The sequence below is a fragment of the Gobius niger genome (genome assembly GCF_951799975.1).
Source record: "Gobius niger genome assembly, chromosome: 21".
Lineage (NCBI taxonomy): Eukaryota > Metazoa > Chordata > Actinopteri > Gobiiformes > Gobiidae > Gobius > Gobius niger.
In genome coordinates, this window is record NC_136872.1 from 5,192,722 (window position 1) to 5,210,201 (window position 17,480).

The following is a 17,480-nucleotide window of genomic DNA, read 5'->3' on the forward strand; positions in this document are numbered from 1 at the left end:
TAGCTCCTAATCACCGGTTAGTTAGCATCAGAGGTCCCTATGCTAAAGTGGCCATGATAGTTAGCATCAAGGCTCCTTTTCCTAACTACTTCCTAACTGACAGACCAATTCGGAAGCAACTTGCCATGGCGGACGCTGACGCACATCCGGTTTGGCGTAAGAGCTCTTACCAATCTGCTCGTTTCGGACGCAGCATTTGTTCATTCGCTTCCCAGCTGTGCTGCGACCCGCCTCCACCCCATCTCCGCCTCTTCCATCCACGGCTTCTCCCTGCTGCATCTTCACGGGTCTTCCATACCAGTGTCCAGGCTCCGGGGGAAGACCTAACTACAAGCAGTTCATCCAGACTGACTTTCATACATCGATGTCACCGCCGGGGTCTGATCGCCAAAACTAATATACATGTCAATAAATCTTCCTAATCGCTGCTTTTGTCTGTTCGAGTCTATCCAGGTTGAAATAATATACAGGTCAAAAATGTATAACGCCAAGGGAGAGAAGGCCCTCAAACACACTGACAGGCAGACAAGTCCGTACTTCGCAAAAATAAAAGTTTTATTCATTTATTTATTTCATTTCATTTGTGAAAGCCAAAAGGAGCCCATGTCGAGAAGGGCAACAGTCGCTGATATACTGTACGTAGAGAAGTATAAAGACAAGGCAACGACATCTTGGGGCCGTGCCGTCATTGCATCGGGTATAGTATGGCCCAGGCCAAACTATACCCGGGGTATAGAATGGCCTAGGCCACTTTAACCCTGGGTATTGTCCAAATCGGGGGTATACTCTGGCCTGCTACACCGGTACCACAACACAGAGCTATATTACAGTAAGTACAGCGCAGTACAGTAAGTACACTGAACACACAATTTTTCGAGTCTTGAGAGGATTTTGTAAAGAAATGGGGGTCCACACTACGCGACTGACTCAACAATGAGGGTTCACACATGATGACTGAGAAGAAGAGCAGACTGTCCTCTCAGCAAAGACACGTAGAACCCTGGGAGCCCAAGGCCGCAGGCCAACCCGAAGCATAGCTCTCCAGAAGTTGACTCTTTAGTCTCATTTTAAATGTAGTCAACCCCTTAATTCCCACTTGAACTGAGCACCTTTTTCTCCAGTTTGGCTTTACCCCAGTCCAAAAGCTTCTGGAAAAAAGCTGTGAAAATAGCAACGAAACTGAGACAAAAACAATGATGGAAATGTGACAAAAAAGTGAGAAAACATTGACAAAAAAAGTGACGAAAAATGGATGAAAAAGAGGCAAAAATGTCACAAGAAATTGACAAAAAAAATGGCAAAAATGTTACAAAATGTGACCAAAAATTGCAAAAAATATGACAAAAATTTGATTAAAAAATGACCAAAAAAATGACAAAAATGTGACAAAATGTGACCAAAAAATTACAAAAAATTGACAAAAAGTTACAAAAAAAATACCAAAAATGTGACCGAAATGTGATTAAAAAAAATGATGAACAAAATGACAAAGATGTGACAAAAAATGACCAAAAAATGACAAATAAAGTTACAAAAATGAGAATACCTAACAAAAAAATTATGGAAACAAAATCTGATGACGTGAGGAAAAAGATCCTCTCGGTTCAGGCGGGAGTTAAGAGGTCAAAGTAGGAGATTGTCTTGAGTCGTCTTCCAACTCATTCCATAGGTTTGGACCACTGTGGCACACGCTGAAACTAGTACATTTTAATTTCCTATATTTTCCTGTTAACAGCAACTAGGATTTAACCTTATAACATTATACATAGTACGTGCATTATGATAAAGTGTGGAAGAGCATTTGTGGGAGAATTTCTCATGGACCTTGAAATGGCTCTTATAGCTTTCTTTTGCAACACCAGAAGTTTAGTAGTGTAGGTAGAGTAAGTATTTTTCCAAATGAAGCTACAATAGTTCACGTGAGGCTCAAACAGAGATCGATGCAAGACAAGAGAGCTTCAAATGGGCTCACTTTGAAAATAAACCTACAGTTTTGGACAATTTTTTTGACTAGCTCATCAATATGTTTTTTTTTAAAAATTTAGGAACTGATCAATGTAGATTCCTAGCAATGTTATAGAATCAACATTCACTCTCTTGTCACTTTTTTGTTGCGTTTTCATTTTAGATTTGGGTGATGCTTGACTAACATGCATAGATGTGTATATTACTCTTATTTAAACCGTTTGATCCAAATTAAACTGTAAACTGGAATTCGAAAGCCAAAAAGACGACACTGCACATACATGTTGACGGTAGTTTCATGAAGTTTTATTAAGCCACATGGTACAACAGTTAATGATAAGCGGGGTTGTTGGGGGGGGGTCGTGCCGCTCACTTCTTGCAACACTTCTGCTCCTTCATTTGCTGCCCCATATTGTCTTTGCACTTCTTCATCTTCTCCGCGACCACCAAGAACTCCTCGAAGCTCAAACTGCCGTTTTTATCCGTGTCGAACTCGTTGAACAAGTCCTTGTCCATCATGTCGGGGCATTTACCTTTCTGCAGACGCAAAGAAATCAGAACGTTAAATCCTGTTTTAGAGAGAAGATTGTGAGTGGTGTTTTTTGAAAGAGAAGTTGACATTTGGGAACACTATGAGTCGGTTACTTAATGCACAGTCATCATGAATGACATTATACATTAACACGTCACTGTAGCTCCAATAAGAAATTGTCAAAAATCCAAATACCACGATCTTGCAGCACAGCTTATCCTCAACCATTTTCTTCAGCTCCTCCCTGGACAGTTGCCCGTCGGAGCCGGCGTGCTTGTCAAACAACGCCCTCAGTTCGGTTTCGGAGCAGCAGGACATGATGCCAGTGGTCAGGACTCAGGAGCAGCAGAGACAGTGATGAAGGTGAAGGAGGATGATGCTGCTCATGCGGAGAGGACTTTTTATAGTGTCCTTGCAGAGGTGTGTCCACATCAGGTGATTACGATAAACCCTGTCAGACACGTGAAGCAGCTTTTGATTAATGACGAGGATCAAGGGTTTGGTCTCAGACATATTAACGTCAACATGAAACAATTTGTTTTGTTTTTGTTGGATCATGGTGACTGTTAGCAGTACGTGCATGATCTGTCCACGCCTTTCTTTCATTTACACTGTGTTCCAAATGATGCAAATAACATTTTTCTACGCTTTTCTAAATTGTCAACTCAAATGACAGTCAGCATCATTTTCAAGTCTTTAACTGGTAGAGGATCATTTAAATCCTCAAAATTCACTGTTCCAAATTATTATGCAACTCATCGTTTCAATACATTTAAAAGCTTGTAATTAACTGAAAATGGTCATTTGTTGAATTTGCAGCATTAGGAGGTCATACTTACTGAAATCAAAAGCTATTTCAATCAAAAAAAATATTAACAGGTCAAGTTATATTTTACCAAAGGAGCCCTTTTGTGATAGCAGCTTCAAAATTCTTAAATCCATTAGACTTGTGAGTTTTTGTAGAGTTTCTGCTTGGATTTCTTTGCAGGATGTCAGAAAGGCTCCAAAGGTTCTCAATAGGGTTGAGGTCAGGGGAGGATGGGGTCCACATCATGAGTTTCTCTCCTTTTATGCCCATAGCAGCCAGTGATGCAGAGGTATTCTTTACAGCAGGACATGGTGCGTTGTCATGATGAAGTTGATCTTGTTCGGGAAAGCACGGCTCTTCCTTTTGTAGCATAGAAGACAGTGGTCTGTCAGAAACTCCATATATTTTTCAAAGGTCATTTTCACACCTTCAGGGAGACTAAAAGGGCCGATCAGCTCTCTCCTCATGATTCTGGCCCAAAACATGACTCCGCCACCTCCTTGTTGACGTCACAGCCTTGTTGGGACATTGTGGCCATTCACCACCCATCCACTACTCCATTGATTTGACCATCCAGGGTTACACGGCCTCATCAGTGAACAAGACTGTTTGAAAATGAGTCCTCATGTCTTTCTGAGCCACTGCAGCCGTTTCTGTTCATGAACATTCAATTAACAGTTTAGGGGAGGCCGGATAGAAGGTTTTTGCACAACTGCAGCCTCTGGAGGGTCCTACACCTTGATGTTCGGGAGACTCCAGAGGCACCAGCAGCTTCAAATACCTGTATGCTGCTTTGTAGCATCTGTTCTCCTAATCTGATGTGTTTGTCTGGCAGAAACCGTCCATATTGTGCCTTTATCTGCACAAACCGGAGTGTGCTCTGAATCATCCACAAATCTCTTATCTGTATGATGATTATGCTTAATCTTTCATGAAATATCGAAGGTTTTCATACCTAGACCAAGGCATTCAACTATTTCATGCTTTTCATCAGTAGTTTTTCCCTTAACTGGGCTTAACCTGACAACTAATCATCCCAGGTCTCTGAGATTAATGTCAGTGATTCATAGAGCCCCAAGACACGACACCATCCATGAGTTTCATTATCATTGTTTTTTTTTTTTACCATTTTGACACAAAAATCCAATTTGCATAATAATTTGGAACGGAGTGTAGTTCCTCGTGTTTTGAGAATGCGCATTGAAGCTGTCTTTAACAAAGCAAAGATTGAGTCAAATTAGGGTTGCAAAGGGGCTGAAAATTCTCGAAAAATGTCCAGAAATTTCCCAGAAACTTTCAATGGGAACATTTTATATTATATAGAATATTAAAGAGGGGGTATTATGCTTTTTTCAATCACATAGCACCAGTCTATAGCACACTACAATGATGACCAAACCTTCTGTTGGTCTGTAAATGCAGTAAATTAGAATAACTGCCTTGTATAAAATTGCTCTCTCAAAATGGCTTTACTGAATGTCTTGAAATAGGCCTCTGTCTCTTTAAGAACCTCTGACCCTTTCAGACACGCCCCCTCCACACGCTGTCTGTGGCATCAGTGGGGAGGGGGTTCTGCTGAGGAGCAGTGGTTGGTTACTTGGCTGGTGACAAAAGCTCGGAGGCGTCTCCAGGAGGTGGGGGCGTTCCTAGGAGGACTCAGGCAAACCTATCCCTAAAATGGCCGCCATCAGAGTTTTTACAGATTACTCAGAAATACGTGAATGTGCCAAGGCAACACTTCAGGCATGTTTTTAATGAGGGAATGACATAATAACATGATGTAAAGCTTGAAAAAGACGATTTTGCATAATACCCCCCCTTTAAAGGATCTGTATCATGCTAGTTTAGCCATTACAAAGTAAACTTTATGCATTTATATGATATATTGTACCTCTACCACTATGAAGTACTCATTTTTGTTGGAATTAAAAGTATTTTCTGAAGGTGTTTTTCCAACCTGGAAGACACGACACTTCAAATTTGGTTAACTCCGCCCCCTCTCCCCGAGTTGATGCCGCTCATGTAGTAGAAATATAAACATTGTAGCAATAAATAAAGTTACTTCACAATGCAGTTATAAGGAGTTGACTAATGAAACACAGCTTTGTAAATGGCTAACACACACGCTAACACACATGCAAACACACATGCTAACACGCATGCTAACACACACGCTATCACACAAGCTAACACACAAGCTAACACACATACTAACACACATGCTAACACGCATGCTAACACACAAGCTAACACACACGCTAACACACATGCCAACACACACGCTAACACACATGCCAACTCACACGCTAACACACAAGCTAACACATATGCTAACACACACGCTAACACACATACTAACACACATGCTAACACACAAGCTAACACACATGCTAACACACACGCTAACACACATACTAACACACATGCTAATACACACGCTAACACACAAGCTAACACACGTGCTAACACACACGCTAACACACATGCCAACACACACGCTAACACACATGCCAACTCACACGCTAACACACAAGCTAACACATATGCTAACACACACGCTAACACACATACTAACACACATGCTAACACACATGCTAACACACACGCTAACACACATGCTAACACACACGCTAACACACATACTAACACACATGCTAACACACATGCTAACACACACGCTAACACACATGCTAACACACACGCTAACAATCAAATAATCAAAAAGCTTCTTGAGAGAAAAGCACCAAAACAGCCACAAAAAATGAGAAGAAAACAAGGATGTAAATGCAACAAAAAAGAGACAAAAACTCAAAAAAATCTGACAAAAATTCAACAGAACTTTAACAAAAATGTGACAAAAATTCAACAAAAATGTGACAAAAACTCAACAAAAATGTGACAAAAACTCAACAAAGATGTGACAAAAATTCAACAAAAATGTGACAAAAAATCAACAAAAATTCAACAAAAATGTGACAAAAAATCAACAAAAATGTGACAAAAATTCAACAAAAATGTGACAAAAATATGACAAAAACTCAACAAATAATGACAAAAAATCAACAAAAATATGACAAAAACTCAACAAAAATGTGACAAAAATTTAACAAAAATGTGACAAAAATTCAACAAATAATGACAAAAATTCAACAAAAATATGACACAAATTCAACAAAAATATGACAAAAAATCAACAAAAATGTGACAAAAATTCAACAAAAAATGACAAAAACTCAACAAAAATGAGACATAAAAAAAATAAACATAAAAAAGGTGACACAACACAGCAACAACGTGAGGAACAAGATCAGTTTTGTGGGTCTTAGCTTTCAAATGAGGTGTTACACAGACCTATATAATGTCCAAAGAGGACAGAATGCATTTGGTTCAGGCTGGTGATAAAAAGTGTAGTCTTGGCTTTGACAGAGGTCAGAGGTGAGGACAGAACCCAGTTGCAAAAGGCCGTGTTGTTCCGATGCCAGTCTCGCCCTTGTTACTGTCGGCGTGTTTACATGTTTGGGGTTGTCTGGCGGCGTGCCGGATCAACTGGACCTCCGCCCAAGACATCAACTGTCAGGAAGCTGGCACGCCCTCAGGCTCAGTCCCGTTCACAGCACGCATGCACTTTGTGTCGACTAAGGCCAACAAGACGTGTCACCACTTAGGCATTGGCTCAGCGTTTCTTTAGCTGTGTTTGTTTTCATTCGTGTGTGTGTTTGGGTGTTTCCGACCTGTTCATTAACCTCTTCACCAGCACAGTTTCTCATGGTCGGCTTTACACAAATATTAGGGCTTCTCGCCTCTCGACTGGCCTCTTTGAAAACTAAGACCTGCAAAACTGATCTAAGATTTGTTTATGTCACTTTTCATTGTATTTTTGGTGCTATTTTGCAAAGGTGGGAGTAAGTCACTAAATGGAAGTCTTGAGTCAAGTCCAAGTCGTGAAGGTCCAAGTCCCGAGCAAGTCCAAGTCAATCGGGGTCATGGGGTCAAGTCGAGTCATAGCTTTTGTCAAGTCAAGTCAAGTCTTTCTTTTGCCGGCAAGTCACCTCAAGTCGCAAACATCAGCGTTAATTCTTCTTTTCAAAATGTGTTTAATCTACTTTTAAATATGAAGTGCTTTCTCAAGATTTAGCCATTTTGAAAATTTAGGCTAAAATCAAACTTTTTGAAATCTAATGGATTTGGATATAAAGCCTAATTAATACAAATTGCGACAATATTTAAAATATATATTTTTTAATGCTCCAGTCTATGTACAAAATTACTGGGACAGCATTTTAAGGAAGGGGTGCCTGGGGGGGCCTACTTAAAAAAAAATGGAAACAAAGTCTTTTAAACATGAGCTGCTTTTCCCTGCAGCTAGAAAGATAAATATAAAATAATATTTTTTATTTTAGTCAGTGGTTCCCCTGTAATGCCCCAGCCCCTGTATACTCGGATTCGCCCCTGCTCAAAGCAGATTCCACACTGCCTCCAGTCCTGCTGTCACCAGGCTCTGAGTGGCTCTGTAAAATAACCTCTAAATGCTGTAACTTTTGAGAGAACGCCTTAAAACACAGAACAGCCCCCGAGAAGTCTGTCATGAATCCAGCTCTTACATCGTGGCTCTGGAGGCTCCGTCTGCGCCGTAGCTTCAGCCATTGTTTCGAACGTTTTCCTGTTCTTAATAAAGGTCTATGAATCGTCACCTCATCACTCACTGGAGAAAACCTTTAATGCATCCAAAGAAACACGTTGTATTTCCTCCTGCCTTTTTGCGCTGTATTGATCAGATGCTCCGTTGGGAAACCGAAAAAGCATGTGGCCAATTACCATATAAACATAGATGCACTGCTTTTAAGCAATGAATCCTGATCTTTCAACAGTTTCACTCAAATAAATAATAACTATAAAGTCACAGCGAGTCATTGAGAGTCACTGGCCTCAAGTCCAAGTCTCAAGTCACAAACAGCAAGTCCCAAGTCAAGTCTTTTTGGAGCTTTGGTCAAGTAAGTCTCAGGTTTTGGTGAAATTTGGTGAAAGTCGAACTGGAGAAAATGTGCTGGGGTTAAGAGGTTCAACTCTCACATTAAGTGCGATAGGAGGGGCCCCGCACAAACGCTGCTGCATCCTGGGTGTGCTTCTGTGGCAGAGTTCAAAAGGCCTCAACTGCCTCCTTTTGTCTGTGTCGGATGATAAGCACCGCTCACTTTGGCCCATATTGTGCTGTGTGTTCGATGACTGCGCCTCCACCTCATGTGATTTTATTCAAACAATTAAACAAGTCTTTCAAGCAAAGGAAAAACAAAATGTGGTGTACGTCTTTGCATTTGCTTTTATGTACTGAAACACGTTCTTGTTCTGTGAAGCATTTTGAATCGCCTCTACAAATGCACTTACTGACAGGTGGATGAATAATAAGATTGAAAATTGCATTGAGTACACAGAAGACCAGTGGTTTCACACGGGATAATGTCTTTCCATCATTAATTAATCTCTCATTAATCTCTCGTAAAGAAGGCAATGGTTTGTGGGCCCCCTCGTGGATGTTGGACCCCTTGTGTTCACTTAACCCCTTAACTCCCACCTGAACCGAGCACATTTGCTCCAGTTTGGCTTTAGCCCAGTCCAAAAGCTTCTGGAAAAAAAGCTGTGAAAATAGCAACAAAACGGAGACGAAAACAATGATGGAAATGTGACAAAAAAGTGAGAAAACATTGACAAAAAAGTGACGAAAAATTGATGAAAAAGTGGCAAAAATGTCACAAAAATGTCACAAGAAATTGACAAAAAATGTACGAAAAAATGACAAAAATGTGACAAAATGTGACGAAAAAAAAGACAAAAATATGACAAAAATTTGATAAAAATTTGACAAAAAAATACATAAATGTGACCAAAAAATGACCAAACTGTAGCAAAAAATGAAATAAAAAAATGGATAAAAAATTGACCAAAAAATGAAAACAAAATTGACGAAAAAATGACAAAAATTAGGCAAAATGTGACAAAAATATTCCAAAAATTGGACAAAAATTGGACAAAAAATTGACAAAAAATTTGACAAAAATGTGACCAAAAAATGACCAAAATGTAGCAAAAAAATGACTACAAATTAATAAAAATGTGACAAAAATGTGACAAAAATGTGATTTAAAAAAATGATGAAAAAATGATGAAAAAATTATGAAAAAATGATGAAAAAATGATGAAAAATTGACAAAAAATGACAAAAATGTGACAAAAAATGACAAAAATGTTACAAAAATGAGTTGAATACCCAACACAAAAATTCTGGAAAAAAAAATCTGATGACGTGAGGAAAAAGATCCTCTCGGTTCAGGCGGGAGTTAAGAGGCTAAATGGGGCATAGGTGCAACCGGCCCTGGTTATTGCAAAAAAAGAAAACGCTCAGCTCTGACTTGATCTAGTGTCAGGAAACTGCAGGAACCTTCCGCGTCTGTTCTTTCCACTTCCTGCCTTTGACCTATTATACCACGACCCTCACGCACCAAACTTTCCGCTCGGTGGGCCAAAGCGAAACCTCCTGCTCTGCGACACAGTCTGAGCCACGCGCTACTGTTGAGACTGATCAGTGTTAAAGCATGACAACGAAAAAAAGGGCACAAAGGTTTATTGAAATGCATTCACAGGCATGTAAATTAACAACAGAAGCACAAACATAAGGCCGATACACATGTTGAGAGCAGAATAGTAGAGAAAAGGACGGTGACAGGTTCTTCATCCGCTTTTTTTGGGCTGCACCTGCTCAAAGTAGTCACAGGACTCGTACACTGGGACTTGGCACTGAAAGGAAACACAAAGGTGAGGTATGTCAAATTAGTATCGTCGTAGTAATAACAGGGCTTGGTCTGTTCAGAGGTCGCCGGAGTAAAAACGGCTGAAAGAACCCATATGTGACACACGCTGTTCAAAACGTTATCTGATTTTGAGTATTTGTAAAGGTTGCTTGTGAGATTTTTTTTTTTTTTATATATATATTTGTGCCGGAAAAATCTCTCGTAAAGAAGGCAATGGTTTGTGGGCCCCTTGTGGATGTTGGACCCCTTGTGTTCACTTAAGCCCTTAAACTCCCACCTGAACCGAGCACATTTGCACCAGTCTGGCTTTACCCCAGTCCAAAAGCTTCTGGACAAAAGCTGTGACAATAGCAACAAAACTGAAACGAAAACAATGATGGAAATGTGACAAAAAAGTGACGACAAATTGATGAAAAAGTGGCAAAAATGTCACAAGAAATTGACACAAAATGTACAAAAAAATGACAAAAATATGACAAAAATGTGATAAAAAATTGACAAAAAAATGACAAAAATGTGATGACCAAGAGGTAGCAAAAAATGACAAAAATGGATATAAAATTGGCGAAAAAATGAATATAATGTGACAAAAAATGACAAAAATGTAGCAAAAAATGACAAAAAATGGATAAAAATTGGGAAAAAAAATGAAAAAAAATGGCAAAAAATGTGACAAAAATGTCATAAAAAAAGAATGAAAAAATGACAAAGATGTGACAAAAAATAGCAAAAAATGTGATAAAAAAATTGGCGAAAAAATGAAAAGAATTTGACAAAAAATGACAAAAAATGTGACAAAAATGTGATTAAAAAAATGGACGAAAAATGGGCCAAAAAAATGACAAAAATGTAGCAAAAAATGACAAAAAATGGATAAAAATTGGCGAAAAAATGAAAAAAAATTGGCCAAAAATGTAACAAAAATGTCATAAAAAAAGAATGAAAAAATGACAAAAATGTGACAAAAAATAGCAAAAAATGTGATAAAAAAATTGGCGAAAAAATGAAAAGAATTTGACAAAAAATGACAAAAAATTTGACAAAAATGTGATTAAAAAAATGGACGAAAAATGGGCCAATAAAATGACAAAAAATGGATAAAAAAATGGACGAAACAATGACATACACAGGGACTTGGCACTGAAAGGAAACACAAAGGTGAGGTATGTCAAATTAGTATCGTCGTAGTAATAACAAGGCTTGGTCTGTTCAGAGGTCGCCGGAGTGAAAACGGCTGAAAGAACCCATATGTGACACACGCTGTTCAAAACGTTATCTGATTTTGAGTATTTGTAAAGGTTGCTTGTGAATTTTTTTTTATTTTTTTTATATTTGTGCCGGAAAAATCTCTCGTAAAGAAGGCAATGGTTTGTGGGCCCCTTGTGGATGTTGGACCCCTTGTGTTCACTTAAGCTCTTAAACTCCCACCTGAACCGAGCACATTTGCACCAGTTTGGCTTTAGCCCAGTCCAAAAGCTTCTGGAAAAAAGCTGCGACAATAGCAACAAAACTGAGACGAAAACAATGATGGAAATGTGACAAAAAAGTGACGAAAAATTGATGAGAAAGTGGCAAAAATGTCACAAAAATGTCACAAGAAATTGACAAAAAAATGTACGAAAAAATGACAAAAATATGACAAAAATGTGATAAAAAATGGACAAAAAAATGACAAAAATGTGATGACCAAGAGGTAGCAAAAAATGATAAAAATGGATAAAAAATTGGCGAAAAAATGAATAAAATGTGACAAAAAATGACCAAAAATGTGGCAAAAATGTGATTAAAAAATGGACGAAAAATGGGCCAAAAAAATGACAAAAATGTAGCAAAAAATGATAAAAAATGGATAAAAATTGGCGAAAAAATGAAAAAAATTGGCCAAAAATGTGACAAAAATGTGACAAAAATGTCATAAAAAAAGAATGAAAAAATGACAAAAATGTGACAAAAAATAGCAAAAAATGTGATAAAAAAATTGGCGAAAAAATGAAAAGAATTTGACAAAAAATGACAAAAAATGTGACAAAAATGTGATTTAAAAAAATGGACGAAAAATGGGCCAAAAAAATGACAAAAAATGGATAAAAAAATGGACGAAAAAATGACATACACAGGGACTTGGCACTGAAAGGAAACACAAAGGTGAGGTATGTCAAATTAGTATTGTCGTAGTAATAACAGGGCTTGGTCTGTTCAGAGGTCGCCGGAGTAAAAACGGCTGAAAGAATGTTGGCCGCTCACCCATATGTGACACACGCTGTTCAAAACGTTATCTGATTTTGAGTATTTGTAAAGGTTGCGTGTGAGATTTCTTTTTTTTTTTCCATATTTGTGTTTGTTCATGGTTGAGTACGTGCTGCCTCTGAAGCACCTGCCCCCATGAAAAAGCGTGTCAGAGTTTCTACAGGGAGCTGAAACTCAAATGGGACGCTTTCCAACGGCCGTTTAAAGGCGCATTACGCAACTTTTCATGTGGAATTTTTTTTTTTTAAATATCTGTGCGTATTTGACCTTTCAGTGACCCAGCATGGCGGATTTACTTTCCATCACGGCGGTCTCTAGGACGACCCAGGATCTGTTGTTTTGGAGGTTTTCTGGTGGGAGGTTCTGTGAGCGGTGAAAACCTTCCAAACAATTGAACCTGAAGCATCCGAGAGACCGCTGTGATGGAAAGTAACGGCGCCACGCTGACCACTCACACAGCCGCTGGGTCACTCCAAGGTCAAATACGCACAAATATCAACTTTTCCTCCCACATAAAAAGTTGCATAATGCACCTTTAATGTCGAAGTACGCAAAACAAATAATCTGCACGTTTTATGATCAAAACAACTCGTCATTTGAACACACTGAAAATGGTTCTGTGGCCCACTTTTAGGCCCCGACCCACCCGTTGAGCACCAACGTTTTAGACCGAAGTATTTTTATTTATTTTTTGGATGGATTCATGCAGGGAAATAAATGACGGAGAAGTCTGAAGCTAATTTAATGCCTTTTAAAGACATTCATGGTCATCATTTGTGTGAGTTTACGTTTTTAGAATTCAAAAGGACAACATGCATTTACAAAACAGCTAAAAAACGAAAGAAAGGAATTTAAATAGGATAAGCTTTTATTTGATACACTTAAGCTCAAATTTAAAGACCATTTTTCATCAAACTTTAAGACCTGGATTCTTCATATTAAGCAAAAATGACATAAATGTAAATGTTGCTAAATGTTTTGACTGAACAAATAGGTTAATGTACGAATGTTTGTGTTCAAACAACATTAGTCACAACTGCATGAATAATTTCAGTCTTTTGCGTCGTGACACATCTGATCAGAGGCAAGTAGTAATCAAGACATTTTCACTCACACAGTTTTACTTCTACTTGAGAAAGATCATTTTTAAAACTTTTACTCGGGCAAACATTACTCTCTCCAGTTTCACAAGTTGGCAAATGACAAAAGCTTTAAGCAGTATTTTCACCTCATAATTGAATATTTGAGACGGTGACGAACTTCCCCCATTTCCTTTCACTTCGGCGACACTTCCTACTTTCTGTGACTTCTTTCGTTTGTGTGTGTGGCTGTATCTTTATAAGTCTTATATGTTGTTCAGTTTTAAGTCTTTAAGGCACTTTAAACTCACCCACTGGGAGGACCCCCTGGAGCCGGTGCTGTTCTTATCCATCTCCTGTGTCTCGGAGTCCAGATGGGGAACCTCGTAGATCACTCTGACTGCTCGACCTGCAACATTTAATAGAAAAAGAGTTTCATCATTACAAAGTTGGGCTGTTATTATCAATAAGGGTATTTCTAATCTAAGAAAATCTCCTTATGAAATGTGTGTGGAAGCTTTCAGTGGTACCAGAGGGTTCTCAATCTGTGATCTGTACAGGGCTGCTCTAGTGTTGAGAACACTTCGCCTCCAGGTTTTGTCAGCAACGAATACTCATTTAGAGGCCGGGGTCTTCTATAGACAGACTTTCACATATTTCTCGCACTTCTAAACACATGAAAATGACCATTTTGCGCCATTTCCTCACAGCTTTTCCATCCCACCCAGACGAATATACTGTGATTGGAGTTTGCAAATGAGATTATGTATTAGGGCTGGGACGATACACTTTTGTCACGATCCGATATGTATCACGATACTGATGGTGCGTTCCATTTGTACTCGGAAGTCGGAATTGCAACTGGAAGAGGGGAAAGTCGGGCGATCCTCATAAGCCCCGAGTTGGGGGAAACATCACGGGTTGGGGGAAACTACCAGCTAAAATATTTCTTAATTTCTTCTTAATTTAATTGTTTTTATTTATTTATTTTATTTTTTAACACTTTAGTTGGTCTCCTTTGCCCTCTTGTCCTCCTGTCTCAGCTCTTGTGCAGGAGTTGAGGCGCCGCTCTTATAAAATGGACTGTTTGCTCTACAATACTAATGTTGCTAACGTCCCTCACGGCAAACTGCGCTCTCTTATTGATTTGTAACCTTATCAATGAGATATAAAATACAAACACACTGTTCGGGTTTATATAAGAGGTAAGTTAGGGACATATTGTGTTTAATTTTTACCAGCATCGCAGCTTAAACGATTCTTATTTCTTTCACTGTCATTAAAAAGTACTAACCCATGTAAAAACACCACGCCGGATTGTAGCCATGGGCTAATTTGCATCCATTGTCCTCAAGCCACACTCATCATCCGGGCCTAATGTACATGTTTTTAGTGATGGGGAAACCGGAGTACCCCAAGGAAACCAACGCAGACACTGGGAGAACGGGCAAACTCCACAGAACGCTCCGTCCAGGTGGGAATTGACTAGGACTATTGGGATCAGTTCATCCTTTTATTTGAACACATTTGTATTGTAAGTTGTATTTGTGTTGTAAGTGGAGTTGGATGTGATGTACCTCGTCTCCTCCGCAGACAGCAGAAACAGGACAATGTGACGAGCAGTATCAGTGCCGCCGCTCCCAGGCCCATCATTGTGAAGTTTGTGCCATTCCCAGGTGGAGCGTTTTCTTCATCACCTAAAGCATACGTGAACAAGAACCAATAGACACCAGATACATGCTATGATTCCATGCATGTTGATTTTTATATTTTGACTAACCTTTATTTTCCTTCTCACTTTTGGGGGTCACTGTGATGGTTGTTCCATTTCCAGATCCGTGTTTTAACATCGGTATCTCCACCCACACCCTGCAGATATATGTGCCTGTGTGCTCCTTTGTGATGTTTGCAAAGGTTAAGAAGGAGCACTTTGATTTCACATTTGATGTTGCATCTAGTAAATCATTTTGAATATTTGTGTTATTTTTCATCCATGTGATTCTCGCTCTTTCATCCACATTTTCCAAGCAGCAGGAGATTCTAGCTGTCTCCCCTTCTGCGACTGAGACATCTTCACTTTGGGTAACTGTCAGTGATAAAACACCTGTTGATGAGACGATGCCTAAGTTAGACTTTTCAACATATTATTTGTCATTTGTAAGCCAAAGCAAGAAACCTTCCCCTCATGTGAGAATGAATAGTTCAGAAACAATTTTGTATTTTGAAAGCCACATTTGCAACCTATTGGCTAAACTGGCTAATCTATTTTGGTTAAAAGTTGCATTAGTTGAAATGATTTTCACCATAAGGGGTAGAAAAGTGCATGTTCTTTAGTTTATGTGGTGGTGCTGTGGATAATAATAATAAAAGCAAAGTCAATTTAACGTAGTCAGATATCTAGGTGTCTTTAGTTAAAACTGCGGAGTCACGTTCGCGACCAAGTTTCATTGTACTTTTTAAAATTCAATGTTCATAGTTCTTATATTGAAAGCTGTATGAGTATGTAGTGCTTGAATCAATAGAACTTACTGAGGAGCTGCCATATTTTTTTATTTTGAATGCTTGATACTGCAAATCATTTTTATTCTTTATTGTAATGAGTATTTTGTTTCATAAAGATGAAAAGTATACCTACAGTATATATACTTGGCATAGGTACGCTCTCCATAAGAATACATTTATTAATTAATTATTTAACTCTTCTGTGAATTATGGCATATGGAGAGTTACATGAGTATATCCAAAGTGGGGGTCGTGAACATAGTGCTGGGATTCCCAAGTCAGATGGTTTCAATGATAATGAAGAATAAAAACACAAATAGTATATTTGACATCATTCTTAGTTAAAAACATAGATTTGGTCAAATAACAAAGAAAACAGATGTGTTTGCATGCTCATTTTGGGGGCCGCAGCCCGAAAAGCTTGGGAACCCTTGACTTAGATCACAGAACAATAACAATTTAATGGCAGTCATTTTACTTAGCGCCGTCGTCAAGCATAGCATAGGCTTCACCTATTTGTCAATAGCCTTATGTAATCTCAAACAGGCAAAAGTGCACATGTTATATTTCAGTTGGCTTCCTTTTCCAAAATGCCGTGTTCAAAGTCATCTTGACTTCCTTAAGTTTGTTGCAGTACTCTGTTGTAATAAAAAGTAAGTATCTAGTCTGGTGTGTAATGCATACATATATATGTGCATACACATGCATGCATTGATTTTCCTCAATGCACTGTCAACTGTCAAAACACAGAGTTAAGTTAGCATTCACATTCACCCAATTCAAGAAAGCTCTATTCAACTAAAATGTTCACGTCAACCGAAACTCCGATGGTCTCCACTTTGGTCACATTTCACATACACTAGCCTGGCTCCAGCACACATTATCACACATCTGACTTACTGTAAGAGGAGAGCGCGCAGAGGGAGGCCAGTTGCAGGCTGCTCAGTAGAAGCTTCATCTTTGCACTCTGCTGTTCCACGGTAGCATCTTCTCAGCGCTGTGGTCTGCAGCCGCGTCACACGCTCACGTACGCACAAGTGTCCACAGTCAGGCACTCTTTCTTGTATCTACCTGAGCAGAAGTGTGAAAACCACAACGTCTCTTCCTTCCTCCACGACACAAAAGGGCCAGGCCGAGATTGTGATGAAAGTATTAGAGATCAGCTGTTCTCACGGTGAAGGATTTTGAAAGAAACCGTTTATGTGGTGACTTTAAAAGAGCCACGAGTTCGCACTGGGGAGACCGGGGTCAGTAGTTTTGCTGTAACTCACTGATCCTTTGAGCTATAACTCTCAAACTTTTACACAAAATGCCCACATATGTCGAATACAGACTGAACCAAATATAATTCCTGAAACATTAACACAGATGCCATGAGTCAAAACAAAAAAAGTAGTAGTCTCAAAACTGTTGTATTGTAAAAGAAGAACAACAAACAGTGTGTATTTTGTGTGTCGATGTGAACAAAGGGCACATTTAAGATTTAAAAAAGGCTGTGTACGGTGGTGAATGAATGAGAGCGTGAGGGGGTGAGTAGTTCTTTG

The 17,480-nt window shown here is 38.9% G+C and overlaps 2 protein-coding genes across 3 annotated transcripts in view; one reads left to right on the top strand and one right to left on the bottom strand.

Moving 5' to 3' along the window:
• LOC306980290 (equilibrative nucleoside transporter 2-like) overlaps window positions 1-17,480 on the top strand; it is a 313,304-nt gene that overhangs the window by 255,459 nt on the left and 40,365 nt on the right. The window lies entirely within an intron of this gene.
• Window positions 9,960-15,525, bottom strand: LOC306980887 (uncharacterized protein). Of its 2 annotated transcripts, none has more exons than XM_079580425.1 (4): window positions 15,233-15,525; window positions 15,012-15,131; window positions 13,746-13,843; window positions 9,960-10,094 (listed from the first exon to the last, which is right to left on the bottom strand). In XM_079580425.1, exons 1-4 carry the CDS (start codon window positions 15,423-15,425, stop codon window positions 10,029-10,031), a joined length of 477 nt encoding a protein of 158 aa, XP_079436551.1. In that variant the 5' UTR covers window positions 15,426-15,525; the 3' UTR covers window positions 9,960-10,028. The 2 variants fall into 2 exon arrangements, with proteins under 2 accessions (XP_079436551.1, XP_079436550.1); XM_079580424.1 differs by having other exon boundaries at window positions 15,215-15,525.

Bases quoted from the DNA above. Each gene is read 5' to 3' on its own strand.
- LOC306980887 (XM_079580424.1), bottom strand. From the start codon at position 15,425: ATGAAAAATAACACAAATATTCAAAATGATTTACTAGATGCAACATCA. The intron at 15,132-15,214 runs GTTAGTCAAAAT...CGTATGCTTTAG, and splicing joins AAGTGAGAAGGAAAATAAAG to GTGATGAAGAAAACGCTCCA. The intron at 10,095-13,745 runs GTGAGTTTAAAG...GTTTCCTTTCAG, and splicing joins CCAGGGGGTCCTCCCAGTGG to TGCCAAGTCCCAGTGTACGA.